This window comes from Salvelinus sp. IW2-2015, linkage group LG5 (genome assembly GCF_002910315.2).
Source record: "Salvelinus sp. IW2-2015 linkage group LG5, ASM291031v2, whole genome shotgun sequence".
NCBI lineage: Eukaryota > Metazoa > Chordata > Actinopteri > Salmoniformes > Salmonidae > Salvelinus > Salvelinus sp. IW2-2015.
This window is the reverse complement of record NC_036844.1, coordinates 34,746,475-34,768,747: the sequence shown is the minus strand read 5'-3', so window position 1 is coordinate 34,768,747 and position 22,273 is coordinate 34,746,475. Positions and strand designations below refer to the sequence as shown.

At 42.2% G+C, this 22,273-nt stretch overlaps 1 protein-coding gene across 1 annotated transcript; it reads left to right on the top strand.

The window, feature by feature from the left end:
• The first annotated feature begins 8,994 nt into the window (after positions 1 to 8,994).
• Positions 8,995 to 21,629, top strand: LOC111964420 (sterile alpha motif domain-containing protein 9-like). The gene is made up of 12 exons (XM_023988322.2): positions 8,995 to 9,126; positions 9,341 to 9,459; positions 12,459 to 15,634; positions 16,019 to 16,056; positions 16,388 to 16,452; positions 16,904 to 17,111; positions 17,288 to 17,541; positions 17,779 to 17,913; positions 18,089 to 18,221; positions 18,539 to 18,568; positions 19,810 to 20,077; positions 20,356 to 21,629. The coding sequence occupies exons 3-6, from the start codon at positions 12,679 to 12,681 to the stop codon at positions 16,965 to 16,967; spliced, it is 3,123 nt and encodes a 1,040-aa protein (XP_023844090.2). The 5' UTR covers positions 8,995 to 9,126; positions 9,341 to 9,459; positions 12,459 to 12,678; the 3' UTR covers positions 16,968 to 17,111; positions 17,288 to 17,541; positions 17,779 to 17,913; positions 18,089 to 18,221; positions 18,539 to 18,568; positions 19,810 to 20,077; positions 20,356 to 21,629.
• Positions 21,630 to 22,273: the final 644 nt, after the last annotated feature.

Sequence of the window (22,273 nt, the reverse complement as noted above, 5' to 3'; positions counted from 1 at the left end):
TCGCCTTCCACTGACACTAGGTTGTAAAACAGTGAGAGGAGGGAATCGAAGCTATCAATAACCTCCCCCCAGCTGGGCTCGGTTCTGGGGATCTGGATTTCAGCCTCCGCCTGTGATTTGGAGGTGAAGGGGGCAAAGATAGAGGCACGTTTGAGCTTTCTCTTCAGACACACCCTGGTCAGAATTTTGCAGTTCTCGCAGGACTTGGGGTTGTCGAGAATTGCCTGAGCATGTTCCCTTCCCAAGCAATACTGTAGACATATAGGATTTTAGGATAAAAAGAAACGGAATAGAGCTAAGCACAGGCACAATCCTAGAAGAAATCCTGGTTCAATCTGCTTTCCAACAGACACTGGGAGAAAAATTCACCTTTCAGCAGGACAATAACCTAAAACACAAATATACACTGTAGTACAGCAGCTTACCAAGATGACATTGAATAAAAATCTGTTTTCACTTTGACATTATGGTGTAAATGGGTAAGAAAAAAACAAATGTTATCAATTTTGAATGCAAGCTGTAACACAACAAAATGTGGAATAAGTCAAGGGGTATGAATACTTTCTGAAGGCACTGTATTGTAAAACATGGTCAGTAGCATGAAATTGGCTTGTCCCTCGGGTCATGAGTTGAGGTTAAGTGACATATTTAGGAAGTTGTTCTTAACGTTTGGTATACTCAGTGTATAAATACAGGGCTGCTAACTTTTAAAGAAGGCTTGAACATGTTACTGTTTTAAAGCTAATTTCATGCAATTCTACATATTTTGACATGGCTTAGTCATATGATGAGGGTGGAAAATTAAACAATTTAAAACCACAGGTCAGGTGTATTCAGGATGCTTTGAACATTAAATGAACACTCAAAATTCAACGATTTTGTTACTTTGAGATTTTTGGGGGATGAAATTTAAAGTAACATTTTTATATTAATGGTCGATGGCAGTTGGTAACCAAATCATAGATTGCAGTCTCCTTATTTATAGACTGCTTTCAAGGTAAGGCCACAAACATTTTGTCATTTGGGTGAACTATTTCTTTAAAATAGGGCTGGAAGAAAATCCTGCTTTCTGTCCAGGAGGGTTGAACTCCCCTGAAGTGTTGGGTGTTTGAAAATGTTCTTGTTGACTCCCGCGTGGCGAAGTGGTCGAAGGCTCTGCATCGCAGTGCTAGTCCAGGCTCTGTCACAGCAGGCCGCCACTGGGATTCCCATGTGGCGACGCACAATTGGCCCAGCATCGTCCGGGTTAGGGGAGGGTTTGCCTGGCAGGGATGTTCTTGTCCAATCGCACTCTAGCGACTCCTGTGGCGGGCCGGGGCAATGCACGCTGACACGGTCGACAGGTGTACGTTTCCTCCGACACATTGGTGCGGCTGCCTTCCTTGTTAAGTGGGCATTGTGTCAAGAAGCAGTGTGGCTTGGTTGGGAGGACACACGGCTCTTGACTTTCGCCTCTCCCGAGTCCGTACGGGAGTTGCAGCGATGAGACAAGACTGTAACTACAAATTGGATACCACGAATTGGGGAGAAAAATGGGTAGAATTTTTATTTTATTTTATTGTTATAACAAATAATTTCTCAAAATCACCCAACCTTCAAAAAAAAAATCTAATAAATATAAATATTCAGGTGGTTTATGCCTACTAGTTGAGGATCCTTTCCATACTCTTAATCTAAGACACAAGTAGGCATATCAGATTTCAAATATATACAGTATGTGATTACACTAGCAAAATTGTGAAGAAGTGGAACACTAAAATAAGTGTGGGGAATAACAGTAGTGTTCTTTAAATATATATATTTTTAAATTCACCTTTATTTAACAGGGTAGGCTAGTTATGAACAAGTTCTCATTTACAACTGCGACCTGGCCAAGATAAAGCAAAGCACTTCGACACATACAACAACACAGAGTTACACATGGAATAAACAAACATACAGTCAATAATACAGTAGAAAAAGTCTATATACAGTGTGTGCAAATGAGGTAAGATAAGGGAGGTAAGGCAATAGATAGGCCATGGTGGCGAAGTAATTACAATACAGTAATCCCTCGTTTATCGCGGGGGTTACGTTCCGAAATGACCCGCGATAAGTGAAATCCGCGAAATAGAAAACTTTTTTTTTTTTTTACAATTAGCAACTATACATGTATACAAATCAAATCAAATCAAATCAAATTTTATTAGTCACATACACATGGTTAGCAGATGTTAATGCGAGTGTAGCGAAATGCTTGGGCTTCTAGTTCCGACAATGCAGTAATAACCAACAGTAATCTAACCTAACAATTCCACGCTACTACCTTACACACACACAAAAGTGTGAAGGGATAAGGAATATGTACATAAAGATATATGGATGAGTGGTGGTACAGAACGGCATGGCAGATGCAGTAGATGGTATAGAGTACGGTTATACATATGAGATGAGTACTGTAGGGTATGTAAACATAAAGTGGCATAGTTTAAAGTGGCTAGTGGTACATGTATTGCATAAAGATGGCAAGATGCAGTAGATGATATAGAGTACAGTATATACATATGAGATGGGTAATGTAGGGTATGTAAACATAGTATAAGTGGCATTGCTTAAAGTGGCTAGTGGTACATTTTTACATAATTTCCATCAATTCCCATTTTAAAGTGGCTGGAGTTGAGTCAGTATGTTGGCAGCGGCCGCTAAAATGTTAGTGGTGGCTGTTTAACAGTCTGATGGCCTTGAGATAGAAGCTGTTTTCAGTCTCTCGGTCCCTGCTTTGATGCACCTGTACTGACCTCGCCTTCTGGATGATAGCGGGGTGAACAGGCAGTGGCTTGGGTGGTGTTGTCCTTGATGATCTTTATGGCCTTCCTGTGACATCGGTGGTGTAGGTGTCCTGGAGGGCAGGTAGTTTGCCCCTGGTGATGCGTTCGCAGACCTCACTACCCTCTGGAGAGCCTTACGGTTGTGGGCGAGCAGTTGCCGTACCAGGCGGTGATACAGCCCGACAGGATGCTCTCGATTGTGCATCTGTAGAAGTTTGTGAGTCTTTTGGTGACAAGCCGAATTTTCTCAGCCTCCTGAGGTTGAAGAGGCGCTGCTGCGCCTTCTTCACAACGCTGTCTGTGTGGGTGGACCAATTCAGTTTGTCCGTGATGTGTACACCGAGGAACTTAAAACTTTCCACCTTCTCCACTACTGACCCGTCGATGTGGATAGGGGGGTGCTCCCTCTGCTGTTTCCTGAAGTCCACAATCATCTCCTTTGTTTTGTTGACGTTGAGTATGAGGTTATTTTCCTGACACCACACTCCGAGGGCCCTCACTCCTCCCTGTAGGCCGTCTCGTCGTTGTTGGTGATCAAGCCTACCACTGTAGTGTCATCCGCAAACTTGATGATCGAGTTGGAGGCGTGCATGGCCACGCAGTCGTGGGTGAACAGGGAGTACAGGAGAGGGCTCAGAACGCACCCTTGTGGGGCCCCAGTGTTGAGGATCAGCGGGGGTGGAGATGTTGTTACCTACCCTCACCACCTGGGGGCGGCCGTCAGGAAGTCCAGGACCCAGTTGCACAGGCGGGGTCGAGACCCAGGGTCTCGAGCTTGATGACGAGTTTGGAGGTACTATGGTGTTAAATGCTGAGCTGTAATCGATGAACAGCATTCTCACATGGGTATTCCTCTTGTCCAGATGGGTTAGGGCAGTGTGCATGTGGTTGATTGCGTCGTCTGTGGACCTATTGGGTCGGTAAGCAAATTGGAGTGGGTCTAGGGTGCCGTAGGGTGGAGGTGATATGGTCCTTGACTAGTCTCTCAAAGCACTTCATGATGACGGAAGTGAGTGCTACGGGGCGATAGTCGTTAGCTCAGTTACCTTAGCTTTTTGGGAACAGGAACAATGGTGGCCCTCTTGAAGCATGTGGGAACAGCAGACTGGGATAAGGATTGATTGAATATGTCCGTAAACACACCAGCCAGCTGGTCTGCGCATGCTCTGAGGACGCGGCTGGGAATGCCGTCTGGGCCTGCAGCCTTGCGAGGTTAACACGTTTAAATGTTTACTCACCTCGGCTGCAGTGAAGGAGAGCCCGCAGGTTTTGGTAGGGGGCCGTGTCAGTGGCACTGTATTGTCCTCAAAGCGGGCAAAAAAGTTGTTTAGCCTGTCTGGGAGCAAGACATCCTGGTCCTCGACGGGGCTGGTTTTCTTTTGTAATCCGTGATGACTGTAGACCCTGCCACATACCTCTTGTGTCTGAGCTGTTGAATTTCGACTCGATTTTGTCTCTGTACTGAGACTTAGCCTGTTTGATTGCCTTGCGGAGAGAATAGCTACACTGTTTGTATTCGGTCATGCTTCGGCACCTTGCCCTGGTTAAAAGCAGTGGTTCGCGCTTTCAGTTTCACGCGAATGCTGCCGTCAATCCACGGTTTCTGGTTTGGGAATGTTTTTATCGTTGCTGTGGGTACGACATCGTCAATGCACTTCCTAATGAACTCGCTCACCGAATCAGCATATTCGTCAATATTGTTGTTGGACGCGATGCGGAACATATTCCAATCCGCGTGATCGAAGCAGTCTTGAAGCGTGGATTCAGATTGGTCGGACCAGCGTTGAACAGACCTGAGCGCGGGAGCTGTGTTTGAGTTTCTGTTTGTAGGCAGGAATCAACAAAATGGAGTCGTGGTCAGCTTTTCCGAAAGGGGGGCGGGGGAGGGCCTTGTAAGCGTCGCGGAAATTAGTGTAGCAATGGTCCAGTGTTTTCCAGCCCTGGTAGCACAATCGATATGCTGATAGAATTTAGGGAGTTTGTTTTTAGATTAGCCTGTTAAAATCCCAGCTACGATGAATGCAGCCTCAGGGTGTGTGGTTTCCAGTTTACAAAGAGTCAGATAAAGTTCGTTCAGGGCCATCGATGTGTCTGCTTGGGGGGAATGTATACGGCTGTGATTATGATTGACGAGAATTCCCTTGGTAGATAATGCGGTCGACATTTGATTGTGAGGAGTTCTAGATCAGGTGAACAGAACGACTTGAGTTCTTGGTTGTTATTATGATGGTCACACCACTTCTCGTTAATCATAAGGCATACCCCCGCCCCTCTTCTTACCGGAAAGATGTTGTTTCTGTCGGCGCGATGCATGGAAGAAACCAGCTGGCTGCACCGACTCCGTTAGCGTCCCTTGAGTTAGCCATGTTTCCGTGAAGCAGAGCACGTTGCAATCCCTGATGTCTCTTCTGGAATGCTACCCGTGCTCGGATTTCATCAACCTTATTGTCAGAGACTGGACATTGGCGAGTAGTATGCTAGGGAGTGGAGCGCGATGTGCCCGTCTCCGAAGCCTGACCACGAGACCGCCCGTTTTCCCTTTTTCGGCGTCGCCAGGGTCGCCGGCTGGATCAGATCCATTGTATTGTGTGAAAGGCAAACACTGGATCCGTTCGGGAAAGTCATATTCCTGGTAGGACGATGGTGAGTTGACGTTAATCGTATATTCAGTAGTTCCTCCGACTGTATGTAATGAAACCTAAGATTACCCGGTAGCCGATGTAAGAAATAACACGTAAAAAAACAAAATACTGCATATTTTCCAAGGAACGCGAAGCGAGGCTGCCATCTCTATCGGCGCCGGAAACTGTGTGACTCACACAGTGACTCACGTGTAGGCCGTTTCACTGCTCTTCAGACTGGGCCGCTGCATCCACTGCGCTCTGCAGTGTTCTCTTCTTCTGAAGCCCGCGGTGCAGGTGTGTTTGTTCGGGAGAAGACATAGTGATGGCAGCTGTTGTCGCTCTTTTTTCTTTTGCAAAAAGATCCTTGTACACCGACATGCCACCATCGATTACGTTGGAGAACTGTAATGAACGGCTCATCAAAGGGTCCCATTCCTCAGCTACTCGCTTAAGTTCAGTGGCCATTCGCACATGGTTGCTAAGCGACCAAGCGTTAGTCCTTCCTCCTCATCTCTCGTGTCCTCTTCTCCCTCTTTCTCTTTCATCGTCGCTTTGTGGCTTTGTCATTTCTGCCAGCTCTGCATCGGTCAGCGGCTGTGCGTCTTTATGTACGTACACATAACTGCACGAGACGACAAAATGATAGCACAATTCGTAGCATGTTTTGATACAAGAAGCGGGAGTGAGTTTTTAGCGAATCAGAATGCAGAGCACAATGCACCAAAAAAAAAAAAAAAATGCATTATGAAAATCCGCGAAATAAGCGAATCCGCGATAAGTGAACCGCGAAGTGGCGAGGGATCACTGTATATCAATTAAATACTGGAGTGATTGATGTGCAGAAGCTGAATGTGCAAGTAGAGATACTGGGATGCAAAGGAGCAAGATAAATAAATACAGTATGGGGATGAAGTAGTTGGATGGGCTATTTACAGATGGGCTATGTACATGTGCAGTGATTGTGAGCTGCTCTGACAGCTGGTGCCTAAAGCTAGTGAGGGAGATATGAGTCTCCAGCTTCAGTGATTTGTGCAGTTCGTTCCATTCATTGGCAGCAGAGAACTGGAAGGAAAGTGGACAAAGGAGGAATTGGCTTTGGGGGTGACCAGTGAGATATACCTGCTGGAGCGCGTGCTTCGGGTGGTGCTGCTATGGTGACCAGTGAGCTGAGATAAGGTGGGGCTTTACCTAGCAAAGACTTGTAGATGACTGGAGCAGTGGGTTTGGCGACGAGTATGAAGCGAGGGCCAGCCAACGAGAGCGTACAGGTCGCAGTGGTGGGTAGTATATGGGGCTTTGGTGACAAGTCGGATGGCACTGTGATAGACTGCATCCAATTTGTTGAGTAGAATGTTGGAGGCTATTTTGTAGATGACATCGCCGATGTCGAGGATCGGTAGGATGGTCAATTTTACGAGGGTATGTTTGGCAGCATGAGTGAAGGATGCTTTGTTGCAAAATAGGAAGCTGATTCTAGATTTAACTTTGGATTGGAGATGCTTAATGTGAGTCTGGAAGGAGAGTTTACAGTCTAGCCAGACACCTAGGTATTTGTAGTTGTCCACATATTTTAAGTCAGAACCGTCCAGAGTAGTGATGCTGGACGGGCGGGCAGGTGCGGGCTGCGATCGGTTGAAGAGCATGCATTTAGTTTTACTTGCATTTAAGAGCAGTTGGAGGCCACGGAAGGAGAGTTGTATGGTATTGAAGCTCATCTGGAGGTTAGTTTACACAGTGTCCAAAGAAGGGCCAGATGTATACAGAATGGTGTCGTCTGCGTAGAGGTTTATCAGAGAATCACCAGCAGCAAGAGCGACATCATTGATGTATACAGAGAAGAGAGTCGGCCCGAGAATTTAACCCTGTGGCATCCCCATAGAGACTGCCAGAGGTCCGGACAACAGGCCCTCCGATTTGACATACTGAACTCTATCAGAGAAGTAGGTGAACCAGGCGAGGCAGTCATTTGAGAAACCAAGGCTGTTGAGTCTGCCGATAAGAATGTGGTGATTGACAGAGTCGAAAGACTTGGCCAGGTCGATGAATACAGCTGCACAGTAATGTCTCTTATCGATGGAGGTTATGATATCGTTTAGGACCTTGAGCGTGGCTGAGGTGCACCCATGACCAGCTCTGAAACCAGATTGCATAGCTGAGAAGGTACTGTGGGATTCGAAATGGTCGGTAATCTGTTTGTTAACTTGGCTTTCGAAGACCTTAGAAAGACAAAGTAGGATAGATTTAGGTCGGTAGCAGTTTGGGTCTAGAGTATCTCCCCTTTGAAGAGGGAGATGATCGCGGCAGCTTTCCAATCTTTGTGGATCTCAGACGATACGAAAGAGAGGTTGAACAAGCTAGTAATAGGGGTTGCAACAATTTCAGCAGATCATTTTAGAAAGAGAGGGTCCACATTGTCTAGTCCAGCTGATTTGCAGGGGTCCAGATTTTGCAGCTCTTTCAGAACATCAGCTATCTGGATTTGGGTGAAGGAGAAATGGGGGAGGCTTGGGCGAGATGCTGTGGGGGTGCAGGGCAGTTGACCGGGGTAGGGGTAGGCAGGTGGAAAGCATGGCCAGCCATAGAAAAATGCTTATTGAAGTTCTCAATTATAGTGGATTTATTGGTGGTGACAATGTTTCCTATCCTCAATGCAGTGGGCAGCTGGGAGGAGGTGCTCTTATTCTCCATGGACTTTACAGTGTCCCAGAACTTTTTTGAGTTTGTGCTACAGCTAGCCTTAGCTTTCCTAACTGCCTGTGTATATGCTGTGTATATTCTGTGTATATTCTTGTTGACAAGCACAGTAATTACCCTATATTTTAGCCCATTGTTAAGAACAACAATTGTTCCACTGATCAGACTAAATAAAGTTAAACACAAATCTCCAGATGACAAGATTAGATTTATGGGGGATGAAATTGAAAGTAATATTTTTATGTTAATCGTCGATGGCAGTTGGTAACCAAGTCATAGATTGCAGTCTCCTCATCCATAGACTGCCCCTACACCCTAAACAATATTTTTTATTTTATTTAGTGTCCCCCCCTCTAGAGTCAAGCTTACACTTTTGGGTTCACAATCTGTTTGACAAAATTATTTTCAATTACAAATCAGGTCTTCCTGCCAAATTTCCCTGCTAAAACATACTGTCTGCTGCCTTTTTGTTGTCACAGCCGAAACACGAATCACCAAACGAGGGGACTAATGCAAGTGTAATGTTAAATCGACTTTAGTACATGCTGTCAAAAGGCTGCATTCTGCAGTAGGGGCTGAAGTAACAGCAACCTAATTGTGTTGACAACATTGAACGTAAAACAGCACTACAGTGCTACTCTTTTTAGAGTTGTATTATTATTAAGTCAGCAAAGAACATTTTCTCTCACCATTCAGCGCCACTCTAATCTTGAGGGGCGTTTCTATAAAACATGCATCCAATCCCCTTGATCCCTTGTATAAACTAGACCAATCATATGCTTCAACGTGCCGCGGAACACAGTGAGTGCTGTGGCAAGGCAGGACAAGTTTCAACTCATGATGTTAAATTGCAGACGCAGATGCTTCGATTTCAGAACGACTATACAACGGACGAATTAGAAAAATAAAGCAGTACTTTTCAATGCGTGAGCTATAAGAGGTGTGCTGTGAGAAGAGGGTCAAAAGCGCTTGTCTCACGGCCAATGCGTGAGAGGTGGCAGGTCTGTAAATATGAACTCCTTATGTTTGATTACACTGAACTGCTCAGGCATTAAATATTCGTTGGTAACAACAAAGTTTACTGTATGTGGGGTGTTGGAATGGGTAGTGAAGGTTGCTCCAAAGTCCAGGGTGTGTATGCATGAACAGGATTAGGGGGTGTTTGTATTTTTTCTTTACAGTTGTTTGGGTAACCACTCCTCAATTGTTTTTAAGGATAATTTATGATAGAGCCATATTGTTGACCAGAAAGCAGGGATTGCACCCCTAGCAACAGACCAACGAACAAAGACACAAAGACGGAAGCTTATTTTAACAAAGTCATGAGGAATAAGGTATTTAAAATGCTTTCTATCCCATTTATTCAGAAATTCTGATGCAGAATATAAGTATTTGACTGTTGCATTTACATGACAACTGTAAATGATCTGTTGATAATACGTTTTTGTTCATCACTCCTACCTGTTTACATTTTTTCAAAACAATAGTGAACATGTGATGTCAATAAATGTACTGTAAAATATGAATATATATGTAAGGGATAATCACAGAGGAGCTATAGGTTCTATGGAAAATAATGAATGAGGTGGAAGGTGTGTTGCACAACGGATTAGTCATCGTTTTCTAATAGATGAGCGCATGGGCAGGAAGTGGTGACAAGAAGGCCCCCCCCCCCCCTACACACACACACACACCCATGGAGAAGTTTCACTTACACTCACACACAGAGCACAGAGGAGAATGAGCATTCAGAGAAACAATGGACATTGACTTTAAAAAATAAGGAAACTAAATGAATTGGGACTGGAATTGATTCAAATATGTTGCAGGTTGAAAATGTTGGATAATGTTAAAACGTGACTGAAGTAATATAGTAAAATGGTTAAGGATGAGATGTTAGTTTGTTGCAAGGTAAATTAGGACTATGTCTATTAGGCTCTGAGGATAAGGCCTTGGGGCACGTGTCGGGCTCATTCCACGGTGGGCCGAGTCTCTGCTTGTTTTTGCTCCTCCCTTGTACCCGACTGATGAAATAATGTGACTAATTAGCTGGTTGACTAAGTCTAATTAGAAAGGAAAAAACGGCCATTGAGCCCTCCTTGGAAGGAGTTTGCCTTGGTCCGCGCTAATAGCGTTTCAATCGGTTACGTCACTCGCTTTGAGACCTTGAAGTAGTGTTTCCCCTTGCTCTGCAAGGGCCGCGGCCTTTGTGGAGCGATGGGTAACGATGCTTTGTGGGTGTCAGTTGTTGATGTGTGCAGAGGGTCCCTGGTTCGCGCCCGACTCCGGGCGAGGGGACGGTCTAAAGTTATACTGTTACATGGGGAGGCTGCCTTAATCGACATCCACGTCTTCGGCACCCTGGGAACAGTGGGTTAACTACCTTGCTCAGGTGCAGAACAACAGATTTCTACCTTGTCAGCTCGGGGGTTCGATCCAGCAACCTTTCGGTTACTGGCCCAATAGTGCCCCTTGTAGTGGTCTACGGTGGAAGCTCTGGCCTGGATGATCCGGGACGGCGCCAGGTGGAACAGGAGTGAACATAGGCACTACGCTCTGAAGATAGCCCACCTATTGTGAAGGCCCTTATCGCTGAGGTAGAAGATCTGTCCATCGCTATAAACTAACCCGGGGCTAAGGTTGAGCACCTTTTACCAGATCTGGAGGAATAATAGACAAGAAATAACGTTGGTACGCAGGTTCGAGTTGAGCTGTTAATCTTGCAGAGGTGGTATCCTAGTCTGACACCTTCCATGGAGTTGCATTATTTTCCAGAGAATGCATAGAGCCCAGAGTTTATTTTCCATTTAACACCATGGCTGTAATTTAACACATTTGCTGCTAGAAATGTGTTCAATTGCAGGTAGAAATGTGTTCAACATTCAATTAAGTAGATAGCTACAGTAGTTGCCTTAGTAACCAAACAAACAGACTTGCTAGTTTAGCTAACCAAACCATCAGTCCTAGCTTACTATTATGAAAATTGAATTCAACAATGACAATAATGTTTTCAATTAGTCTTTTGCTTTCAAAAGTAGCTCAAACAGGACATGTAAGAATGAAGACATTGAATTGTACCGTGCTGATATGCTGTGCGTTATAGTGCACGCTCTAGAATGCCCTTTACGTCAATCAGAAATGAGTATTCAACAATGCCATGGTATAAATATATTTATAAACTGGGTGGTTCAAGCCCTGAATGCTGATTGGCTAAAAGCTGTAGTATATCAGATCGTATACCATACGGTATGACAAAACATTTATTTTCTTTGTTCTAATTACATTGGTAACCAGTTTATAATAGCAATAACGCACCTCAGGGTTTGAGGTATGTGGCCAACATAGCACGGCTAAGGGTCGCATTGCGTCGTGCTTAATTGGCCTTATTAGTTTAAAGATAAATAAATGTAGGTGAGCTGAAATGGTGAATTAAGGCCAGGATTTAAAAAAATCTTTATTTAACTCGGCAAGTCAGTTAAGAACAAATTATTGTATTCAATGACAGCCTAGGAACAGTGGGTAAACTGCCTTGTTCAGAACAACAGATTTTTTACCTTGGGGATTCGATCTAGACTACTTGGACTGTTTTTCAAGTTTAAACACTGGAACACAGGAATGTGTGATGTTGTAGCCTGAGGGTTATTTATTTAGAGCCTACACTTTCTAACTTCTAACACGTCTGGGATATAACCTACAGTATGAGTACTGGTCCCACTGGGCACACACTGGTTGAATCAACGTTGATTCTACGTCATTTCAACAAAATGACGTTGAACCAACGTGGATAGACGTGTGTGCCCAGTGGGGTGTGTTCATATATCCTGGAAAAGTGTTGGAATTTGTTTTGTTGTGTTTTCCAGGCCTAGAAAAGTTATTTTTTTAAATCTAAAATTTAAAAAAATGTAACATATTTGTGAAGTAACATATGTCGAAATAGTCTAGACTCTAAATTTCCCTATCCATATTACATGAAATGTTAAATGAAATTATCATGAAATAGCCTAACTAAAAGATATCATGTGTAATGTTACACAACGTAGAATTGCAGGAAATTAGCATCAAAACAACAACATTTTCCTAGGTAAACAGAACTATCATTTGGTGGTCTATCTCAATTAACAATCACCAAAATATGTCCAAATGCAGGCTCCGGCCAGCATTTTTTCTTCCAACCTTCACCAACTTATTTGGTATTTCACAATAGCTATTTAAGTCAGTGGAACAATTCGCATTCCTTAAAATGGGCTAAAATGTAAGGTAATTAGTGTGCTTTTGTCAGCAAGAACAACTTTTGACTGAAATGCTGTTTGTTTTCTAAACGTTGTCCTTGTAGATTTGGACATGACAAGAAACAATGTGACAAACTGGAGCTGTACTGCACTACTCGAACAACACTCCTAAAAAAGTCCATACAGAACAACTTACCTGATATGTGATGCCTTATGCTGCCACACCTTGCCACAGGAATGCTCAGCCTTCTCAGGAAGATTATAGCACAGAACAACTGGTCACGATAAAAACCTGTTTTCCTTCATTGTTAAAACACTGCTGTTATGGCTGGCAAAGTAATATTAACCCTTCCCAAGGCTGGGGGGGGTGGAATTCCACTGGAGAGTGAATTCAGGGACTCACTCTCATTTCTAGATGTCTTGAGTGCAAATGAGTTTGAAGGAGAGCAAATCGACCCAGCAGTTGCATTGCAGACGGAGTCTGATTTTTACAAGGGAACCCCACCCAAATGGATGAACTTTTACCTGGCTGATGAGAAGGCAGACTCTGATAGCAGTGCCACACATACAGAAAAAGGAAAGGCTGTTGGTATTATCAAGAGGGAAGGCTATGAGGAACTTAGGGAGCAGATTATGGTACATCGACAGAGCCACTGGAGCACAAACACCATTAATCTTCAGCATGAGACAGGCAGTGGGGGGACCACCCTGGCCATGCAGGTACTCTGGGACCTCAGGAAACAGCTCAGGTGTACTGTTCTGGTCAACCCTTCAACTGACAAGACGTTTAATGCCAAACAAGCACAGAAAGACCTCAGTTTAGATACTAAGGCAATTGCCAAACAGGTGATAAGACTTTTTGAAACAGGTGGTCCAGAAAAACAGAACACTGTGCTCCTCTTGCAGGACAACGAACACCTGAATAATTCTCTACAGGACAGCCTCACCAGAGAAATAAAAGAGCAAAATATACATGCTAAGTTCCCTGTGGTCATTATCATACATTGCATGCGCAAGGTCAGCCTTGGTGAAAATGCTGATGGGAAGACTAAAGAGGAAGAAAGAAGACACCAAATCCATGAAAGGACCAAAACCAAAAAAGAGACCAAGACCAAAAAAGAGACCAAGACCAAAAAAGAGACCAAGACCATAGTCGTCCTCAGAACTCAACTGTCAGACTCCGAGAAAGTCAGCTTTGAAAACAAAGAAGAGGAGCTGCGAATGTACCATGGACAGAAACTAATCATGTTTTACAGCTTTAATATAATGCAATCTGACTTCAGTAAAGCATATGTGAAAGAAACACTTAGTTCAGAAAAAGGAATGAAAATCATTTCATTTGTGAAGGCAAACAAAACATCCCGCAAAACCAAACTTTTTGCATTTCTTGTGCTGCTAAATTCCTATGTTCCTGGCTCCTATCTGTTGCAGTCACAGTGTGAGTCATTCCTCGGGCATCCAGACTCTTTGGATGTGGGGGTCATACAGCCTTTCAGCGATCTCATGGTGGCATTCTCTAGGAAGAAGGGAGAGGACAAACATGTTCACATGGCACACTCACTCATAGCTCATCAATGTGTTGAGTTATTGGCCGAGGCTGGTGTGACCAGGAGCGAGACAATACTGGACTTTCTGAAGTTTGTAGCCAAAGCTGAAATCCAGCTATCCTTGTTCCAGTACTTCAAAGACATGCTAACTAAGAGGGAAACGACCCCAGAGGGACAGGATATGTTTTCCAGATTGATCCAAGATATTGAGTACAAAGAAGGCATTCACACTTGTTTAACTGTCTTGAAAAATGCATCAGATACATTCATGCTTGATCCGTTTTACCCCCAAGCTCTTGCTCGCTTTTACTACATCAAAGTGAGGGACTATGACAAAGCTGAGAAGGAGGCTATAGAGGCTAAAAGGAGAGAGCCCACCAATTCATTCATTGCCGATACACTGGGACAAGTACATAAGAATAATTTGAAGACCAAACCTGTGCAATCATGTGCAAAGTACACTTTGTTCTATGCAGAAAAGGCCATCAAGGCCTTCAAACAGGAGGAAGAGATGGCTGAAAAAGATAAGGGAACTGGCATAGAAGATTACAGCATCTTTAACAATAGGGGGCACTTTGGCTTTTTGCAGGTTGCGAACACTATTTTTTATTCCCTTACCAAGATCACCCAAACATGGAAAAGTCTCCTCACCCAGGAAACGCCAGCAGAACATCTTCCTCAACTATTTAAAGATAGAAAACTTGAGAAGTACAAGCCTCTCCTCGCCAGTCTCAGAGATGATGTTGAAAGGAAATGGGAGTTTTTTGAGAGATATCTCACTTACTCTGAGCCCAGTACCTTAAGGGACCAGCCACCATACTTTCATCGAGATATCAATGATTGCTATACGAAGTACACGAGTACACCCAGACGGTTCCATGCACAGAAACCAGGGGGAGTACAGTTTCAGAAACTTCAAGAGAAAAAGGCCTCTACCTTTCCTGGACTGCTCTCCTGTGTCAATCAAAACACCAGTAAGTCTGAGTTGCAACACGTCACAGAATTGTGGAGAACTATCTATGATCAAAATGAAAAACGTGGCAATGTGAACATTGTCTGTAATTACATCCTGGTCAACATCATCCAGACCAACGGGCCAGTGACATTTCCAGAACCCACAATTCTACCACAACTAAGAGCCATTCTTCAGAAGTTCATGAACGAAGACAATGGAGAACTCTGGACCCCAGAGTTTTACCTCCTTGTCCTGCTGCTGTTTTGGCCTGAGGAAGCAAGAGAGGAGGATGGCACCAACGACATTGACTTCAACATGTATGTTGGGCTTATGAAATGTGCATATAACAACAAATACAAGAAGTATCTTCGATCCAGAAAACTTGTGTCCCTGTTCTACCTGGGAAAGGGTGACGGTTTGAGAAGACTTGTTTTCAAATTAAAAAAAGACAACCAATGTGAACAGTCTGAGACGGAGGAGAAACCAGGGCAGAGTTTTCAAAACCAACTTCTTCGTGTCAATGGAGTGGTCAGAGAGAATAAGGCATTTGTCCATATTGCAGACAAAGAGATTGAGATTTGTCCCAAAATTCAGGCCAGTGTGTGGAAGGATGGCAACATCTCATTTTACCTTGGCTTCAATATCAGTGGCCCTGTGGCTTTTGACATAAAGTACACATTACACACAGTAGGATCCGAAGCAAATGTTCAGAAACAATTGGATGATACCATTGGATCAGAGGGAACGATGATAGAAGAATCAAAAACATTAGATCAAGGTCAGTCATACCTTCACTTGTATTAGATCTGTTTCACATGATGGGTCCCATTCAAATGTTAGTAATTTGCATCAAACTTTTGCATCAAATATTTACCTGGTAATGTGTGACTCCTTCTTGTTCATGTTGAGTTATCCAGACTTTGGGGGAAATTTAGGTGACTTACTAACACATGAATACACAGATGGATGTTAGTCTTATACAGAACATTATGTGAACATGAAGTGAATATCTTGATTTATGTTAGACATTTTACCTCTTTTGGTAGCAGAGCAAATTCATTTTCTCTGATTAGCCCTATGACTTGTTTTTTGGCTACAATGGTAAACTACTCATCAAAGGTGTACATCATGTGAAAACATTTACCAATGATCCTCATTTCAGGGATTCCAATGGGCTGTAAGACTTGTAGACACATTCCGGTAAGTAAGAAAATATAAATATTGGGCCACTGATATCACTGCATGTTTGGAGTCAATTCCATTTTAATTTCAGTAAATTAAATTGAATTGCAGTTCACTCCCTGAATTGACTGAATTGAAATACAATTAACCCCAACCCCGCTGCAATCAATCAATACACTTTTTATACAGTTTAAATGTGGTTTACAAATGTGTCTGTCACAAAGTGCTTTACCTAAGCCTAAACTCCAGGGAGATCAAGCCATTTCCACATATGCTAGGACAAATTAGTTTGGTCAGAGGAAGGCCTTTAGGAAACCTTTAAGAGTAACCAGACCCCTCCCCCCTCCAGGACTCCACAAATTGGCTTCAGGTTAGACCATCAGTCTCCATGGAAGGAGGAGAGAAAATGTACAGGTAAATCTGCAGCTTCCTTTTATCCATGTTTATCCATAGAATAAGCACATGCCCAGGAGAAGAAGGTGAAGTAAACATTTCACTGTTAGTCTACACCTGTTGTTTACAAACTACAATTTAATTTGCAGCAAGGGGGGAGGCCAATGACATCACACATCCCCATCACACCAACTCCTTGAATACCCTACTCCTTGGTAGTTTACAGTTGTGTGTAAAAAATATATATATATATTTTGGTCTAAGCTAAAAAAATTGACACTTTATTGTGTGTACTTTACTGTATTTATACTTGGCATATCACTTTTCAACAGTAAAAGTAAAAAAATCCCTGGAGGACGTCTTTAACAATACAAAATAAGAGCAGTAAGATGTCTGAAGGATATAAAGTTGTCCTCTGGTCCAACCACTTCGTCCTTTGACATTTTGTGCTTTACTTTATTAGTTACCTCAGGCACAGGTCTCCCAAAGGGTGCTATGACTGTCTGGACTCCGCTGGGTGTGTGAGAGCAATGTAATTCTGAAGTACCACTACAGGAACTGGGAACCCTACAGGCAACATCTGAAACACATGCAGTACACACAAGGTGGTCCATTGCTGGACATCACTATGGAGTTTGGTGAACTGGAGGAGGGACATCTGCAACACTTAATCTGTTTAGGTAAAATAATAGAACATATTCAGAAATCAATTTAAAAATTAACAAAATAATGGTTCATATTTGTTTAATTTGTGTTCAAGCTCATCTTGACTAAAGCACTTAATATTGGTCTTGGTTGTGCTGAATGAATAATATAAGATTTAAAAAAATGCTCTCCAATTGATTGTGTTGTGCAGGGTCCAACCCTTCCCTGGGGAATAACATGAAGATTCTTCATGTAGAGGAACATGGAGTGTCTTTCGAGGAAGTGCATGAGGTCACCCGATTCCATGTTAAGCTTCTTCGTCCTAAGTTCTCAGCTCTCTCACTGAGCTATCCCTTTTTTTGGGATGTAGAATTACACTGTAATGTGGTACTCTATCTGGCAGTGACAGAGGAAACACTAATTTCACGGCTGTACCTGCTCCTGAGAAACTCCAGTCAACAAGAGGTAAGGCAGGATCATTAAGTGTCTATGTTGACTGTTAGGCCAGGATTCAATCCAATCACGCTTGAAGACAATGCCGCGTTCCCGGAGATCACATTCAATGTAAACGCTGCATATGTCGGTCATTACCTTTTTAATTGGCACCTTTAAATATTTGTATTCGCAAACTTGCATGATCAGAGTTGCATGTTGTTGTGTGAATTATTGGGAAGACTTACTGCTCTATTGTTCCTTTTATAGGCTGTGCAGAAACAGGAGGAAGATCAGACGGCCAAAGGATATTCCAGATTTCTCCTGTCAAGTCCAAATGGCCCCCTAAAGCTGAAAAGTAATTTTGTGCTCCAAAATCCCCATGCCAGATCTATCAAACCACAGGTGCAGTTTTAGCGGATTAGGGATATGACAATGACATTTTAATTCAAAGTTCTAATATTTTTTTATATTTATTAAATTTGACCTTTCTTTCTTTCGCTCTCATTCTCTCATATTCTCTTCTGTTGCTCTTTTTTGTTTCTGTCTCATTCGTTGCACCATATGGCCGTCCATACAGAAGATTCAGCTGTTACCTGAAGACAACGAACCAAGCCATTTTAAGATGGTTATGGATAATACAGGGATTGACATTCAGATGGAGTTAATCGGAGATGATGGAAATACAGTATGGGATGATATACTATGGAAAGGTAAGAGATAGATGCCACTCATAACTTACATTTTTGAACAGATACTACGCTATTAAAACCCTCTACAGTCTAGGGGGGAGTCTCATCTTTTGATAGAGGGGTCATAATGACCAAACCATTTTGGCGCTACAGACGTTTTTGTGAGAAGTCCGATTTTCGGGATGTCTTGTGGTCTGACAAACACCGCTCTAGCTCTGCCACCTTTCATCGTACTTAAACTGATGGCTTTTGATGGGGACTTTTTTATTTTGCTAATTAGACTCTAGGGGGTTAAAGTGTACTTTTATGATGTATTATCTTTTTTGTTTATTTTTCAGCGGAATACAGCGATGACACTCGTTCAATGTGTAAGTTTGTTTTCATGAGTCATAGTCAGTGAGGTGCAAAACATTCAGAACATACAGAGCATTCAGATAGAAATATGTTATGTATACTGAACAAAAATATAAACACAACAATTTAAACTGTTTTACTGAGTTCATATCAGTCAATTGGAAATCAGTCAATTTAAATTTTATTTATTTTATTTTACCGTTATTTTACCAGGTAAGTTGACTGAGAACACGTTCTCATTTGCAGCAACGACCTGGGGAATAGTTACAGGGGAGAGGAGGGGGATGAATGAGCCAATTGTAAACTGGGGATTATTAGGTGACCGTGATGGTTGAGGGCCAGATTGGGAATTTATATAAATAAATGAAATATAAATAAATATATAAATAAATAAATGAGGCCCTAATTTAGGGATTTCACATGACTGTGCAGGGGCACAGCCATTGGAGGGCCTGGGAGGGTGTAGGCCCACCAACTTGGGAGCCAGGCCCACCCAATCAGAATTAGTGCTTTATTACAGAAATAAATACTCCTCAGTTTCATCAGCTGTCCGGGTGGCTGGTCTCAGACGATCCCGCAGGTGAAGAAGCTGGATGTGGAGGTCCTGGGCTAGCGTGGTTACACGTGGTCTGCGGTTGTGAGGCCGGTTGAACATACTGCCAATTTCTCTAAAACGATTGTTGATAACGGCTTATGGTAGAGAAATTAACATTAAATTATTTGGCAACAGCTCTGGTGGATATTCCTGCAGTCAGCATGCCAATTGCACACTTCCTCAACTTGAGACATCTGTGGCATTGTGTTGCGTGACAAAACTGCACATTTGAGTGGCCTTTTATTGTCCCCAGCACAAGGTGCACCTGTGTAATGATCATGCTGTTTAATCAGCTTCTTGATATGCCACACCTGTCAGGTGGATGGATTATCTTGGCAAAGGAGAAATGCTCACTAACAGGGATGTAAACAAATTTTTGTACAATTTGAGAGAAAGTAGCTTTTTGTGTGTATGGAAAATTTATGGGATCTTTTATTTCAGCTCATGAAACATGGGACCAACACTTTTTACATGTTGCGTTTATACTTTAGTTCAGTGTAGAACAGATCATGTAGAATAGGAAATATTTTCAGCTCTATACAAGACATAACTATCAAAAGGAATGGTAACTGGAGAGACCTTGTTGTTAAAACAGCTCTAGAAACTTCTGCTGCAAGCCCTAACACCTTATACTGTATATTAATTGATTTCTTCCCCCAGCATTAACATCACCTGTGACGTTTCTAAAGAACCACAGAGCTGAAATCATTCAGAGGGCCACAAATGCTATGCCAATAGCAGATTATCTGATTTCAAAAGGCATGATTAGTGACGAAGATTACACGAAAATAGAATTTGAAAACACTGTTCAGGACAAATTCAGGAAACTACTGAAATGTGCGATTAAAGAACCAAAGGTGGCGTGTGGTTTCCTCAAAGTCTTCAAGGAACAGAGTCCCTATCTCTTTGAGGACTTGGAAAAACCTGGGTAAGACAAAGTTACCCTACCTTCTACATGTCAATGGTCAAATTTAATTTATAGGTAAAATACAGTTATTAAGATCCAAGAGAAACAAAATATTTTTTTTATAATGATAGCACATTGTTGATGGTCAAAGGAAGGAACTTTGCTATCATCACATTATTGTCTTTATTTGTTACACTTAACCCATTCTTGTATCTCTCTGCCTTCTCTTTCCTCTCTCTCTATCTGTATGCCTCCTCCTCTTTCCTCTCTCTATCTCTGCCCCATCCTCTGACTTGCAGAACCTAATCCAAAAATGCTGACGTCTGTGTCATAGTGGTTAAATATACTTCACTAGATCAACTCAGTAAGGAAATATTGAAGCTGACCAAATAAAGCCACTGATGATAACTTGGCCTAGGACCTTCATCAATTAATTTATGGTTTTGATTAAATAAATAATAAAACGCCTCTGGATAAACTGATATAAAAATTGTAATTACACAGGCATAACCTCACAGCCCAGTCATCACCTCTCCAGCGTCTCTGTATTGTCCTGGACCGCTGAGTCATATAATGTTCTTAGGAATGGATGAGCAGCTGTCGTTCACAGGGTCATATTCACACCAGAGCCTGGTACAGAAGCTCTGATTAGAAACCATGTCAAAAATGGACTGTAACTGAAAAGAAAATGTGTTTTATTGATACTGTGTTGTTGTCCTGAATTGATGGTCTTATATTATAAACATTGCTTTTATTTGTATTTTTAGTGTTTGATGTTTTGTATTTGAAGTAGTGTATTCATCGGACCCTGTCAATCAATCAAATGGTGTACCATATATTTATGAAGTAGATTTTTGTTGATAAAGTACATTTTTTAATGTTAATGATGTTTTTAATGTTATGTATTTTATTTTCTATAACGCTGTAATGGATCTGCTGTGATGGATTTATGATTTATACTTTTCAAAGACTCTAGATGTTGTTAAGGTTTGGCCCGGGGTAGGCCGTCATTGTAAATAAGAATTTGTTCTTAACTGACTTGCCTAGTTAAATTAAATAAATAAAAGGCATATCAAGTATATCATATATGTATTGGATAACGGCACAATCATTTGGGCTTGGGCTTATTAAATGTCAATGTAGGGCTCATAAAAGGTATTTAATATATGTCTCATCAGGCTCCGCAAGCATCAGATTAGAATTTTCATGCTGATCAAAGCTCTAATCAAATCCAGACATTTATATGCTTTATACTGCTTTTGAATGACACTTCCTGTTTTGGCGGGAAATACCAGGTTAGATCCTTTGCTATGAGACTTGAAATTGAGCTCAGGTGCATCCTGTTTCCATTGATCATCATTCAAATGTTTCTACAACTTGATTGGAGTCCACCTGTGGTAAATTCAATTGATTGGACATGATTTGGAAAGGCACACACCTGTCTATATAAAGGTCCCACAGTTGACAATGCATGTCAGAGCAAAAACCAAGCCATGATATTTGACATGGGGACGGGCGATATTTGACATGGGGACGGGCGATATTTGACATGGGGACGGGCGATATTTGACTAGTAGACGGGTGATTATTTGACTAGGGGACGGGTGATATTTGACTAGGGGACGGGTGATATTTGACTAGGGGACGGGTGATATTTGACTAGGGGACGGGTGATATTTGNGGAATGGGCCAAAATTCACCCAACCTATTGTGGAAAGCTTGTGGAAGGCTACCTGAAACGTTTGACCCAAGTTAAATAATTTAAAGGCAATTCTACCAAATACTAATTGAGTGTATGTAAACTTGTGACCCACTGGGAATGTGATGAAAGAAATAAAAGCTGAAATAAATAATTCTCTCTACTATTATTCTGACATTTCACATTCTTAAAATAAAGTGGTGATCCTAACTGACCTAAGACAGGGAATTATTACTAGGATAAAATGTCTGGAATTGTGAAAAACTGAGTTTAAATGTATTTGACAAAGGTGTATGTAAACTTCCGACTTCAACTGTAACTGTTTATCAACAATTTGTGCCAAATAGTTTTTTTTATTAGAAAGAAAAAGTTCATATTTATGTTACTCCTCAAATTGTTCTCTCATAATTTGTATAGCTTTATTGCTGTAGGTGAAACAATCTTATATCTCTTTTCCACCCTCCGTACTACGCCCTTTTCCTGTTTCTGGCTCCACTTCACCATCTCTCTGACCCCCA

Excerpts from the sequence above, each read along its gene's own strand:
- LOC111964420 (XM_023988322.2), top strand. The coding sequence starts at position 12,679 with ATGGCTGGCAAAGTAATATTAACCCTTCCCAAGGCTGGGGGGGGTGGA. Across the intron at positions 15,635-16,018 it reads ATCAAAAACATTAGATCAAG|GGATTCCAATGGGCTGTAAG; the intron begins GTCAGTCATACC and ends TCCTCATTTCAG. Across the intron at positions 16,453-16,903 it reads GGAGGAGAGAAAATGTACAG|GCACAGGTCTCCCAAAGGGT; the intron begins GTAAATCTGCAG and ends TAGTTACCTCAG.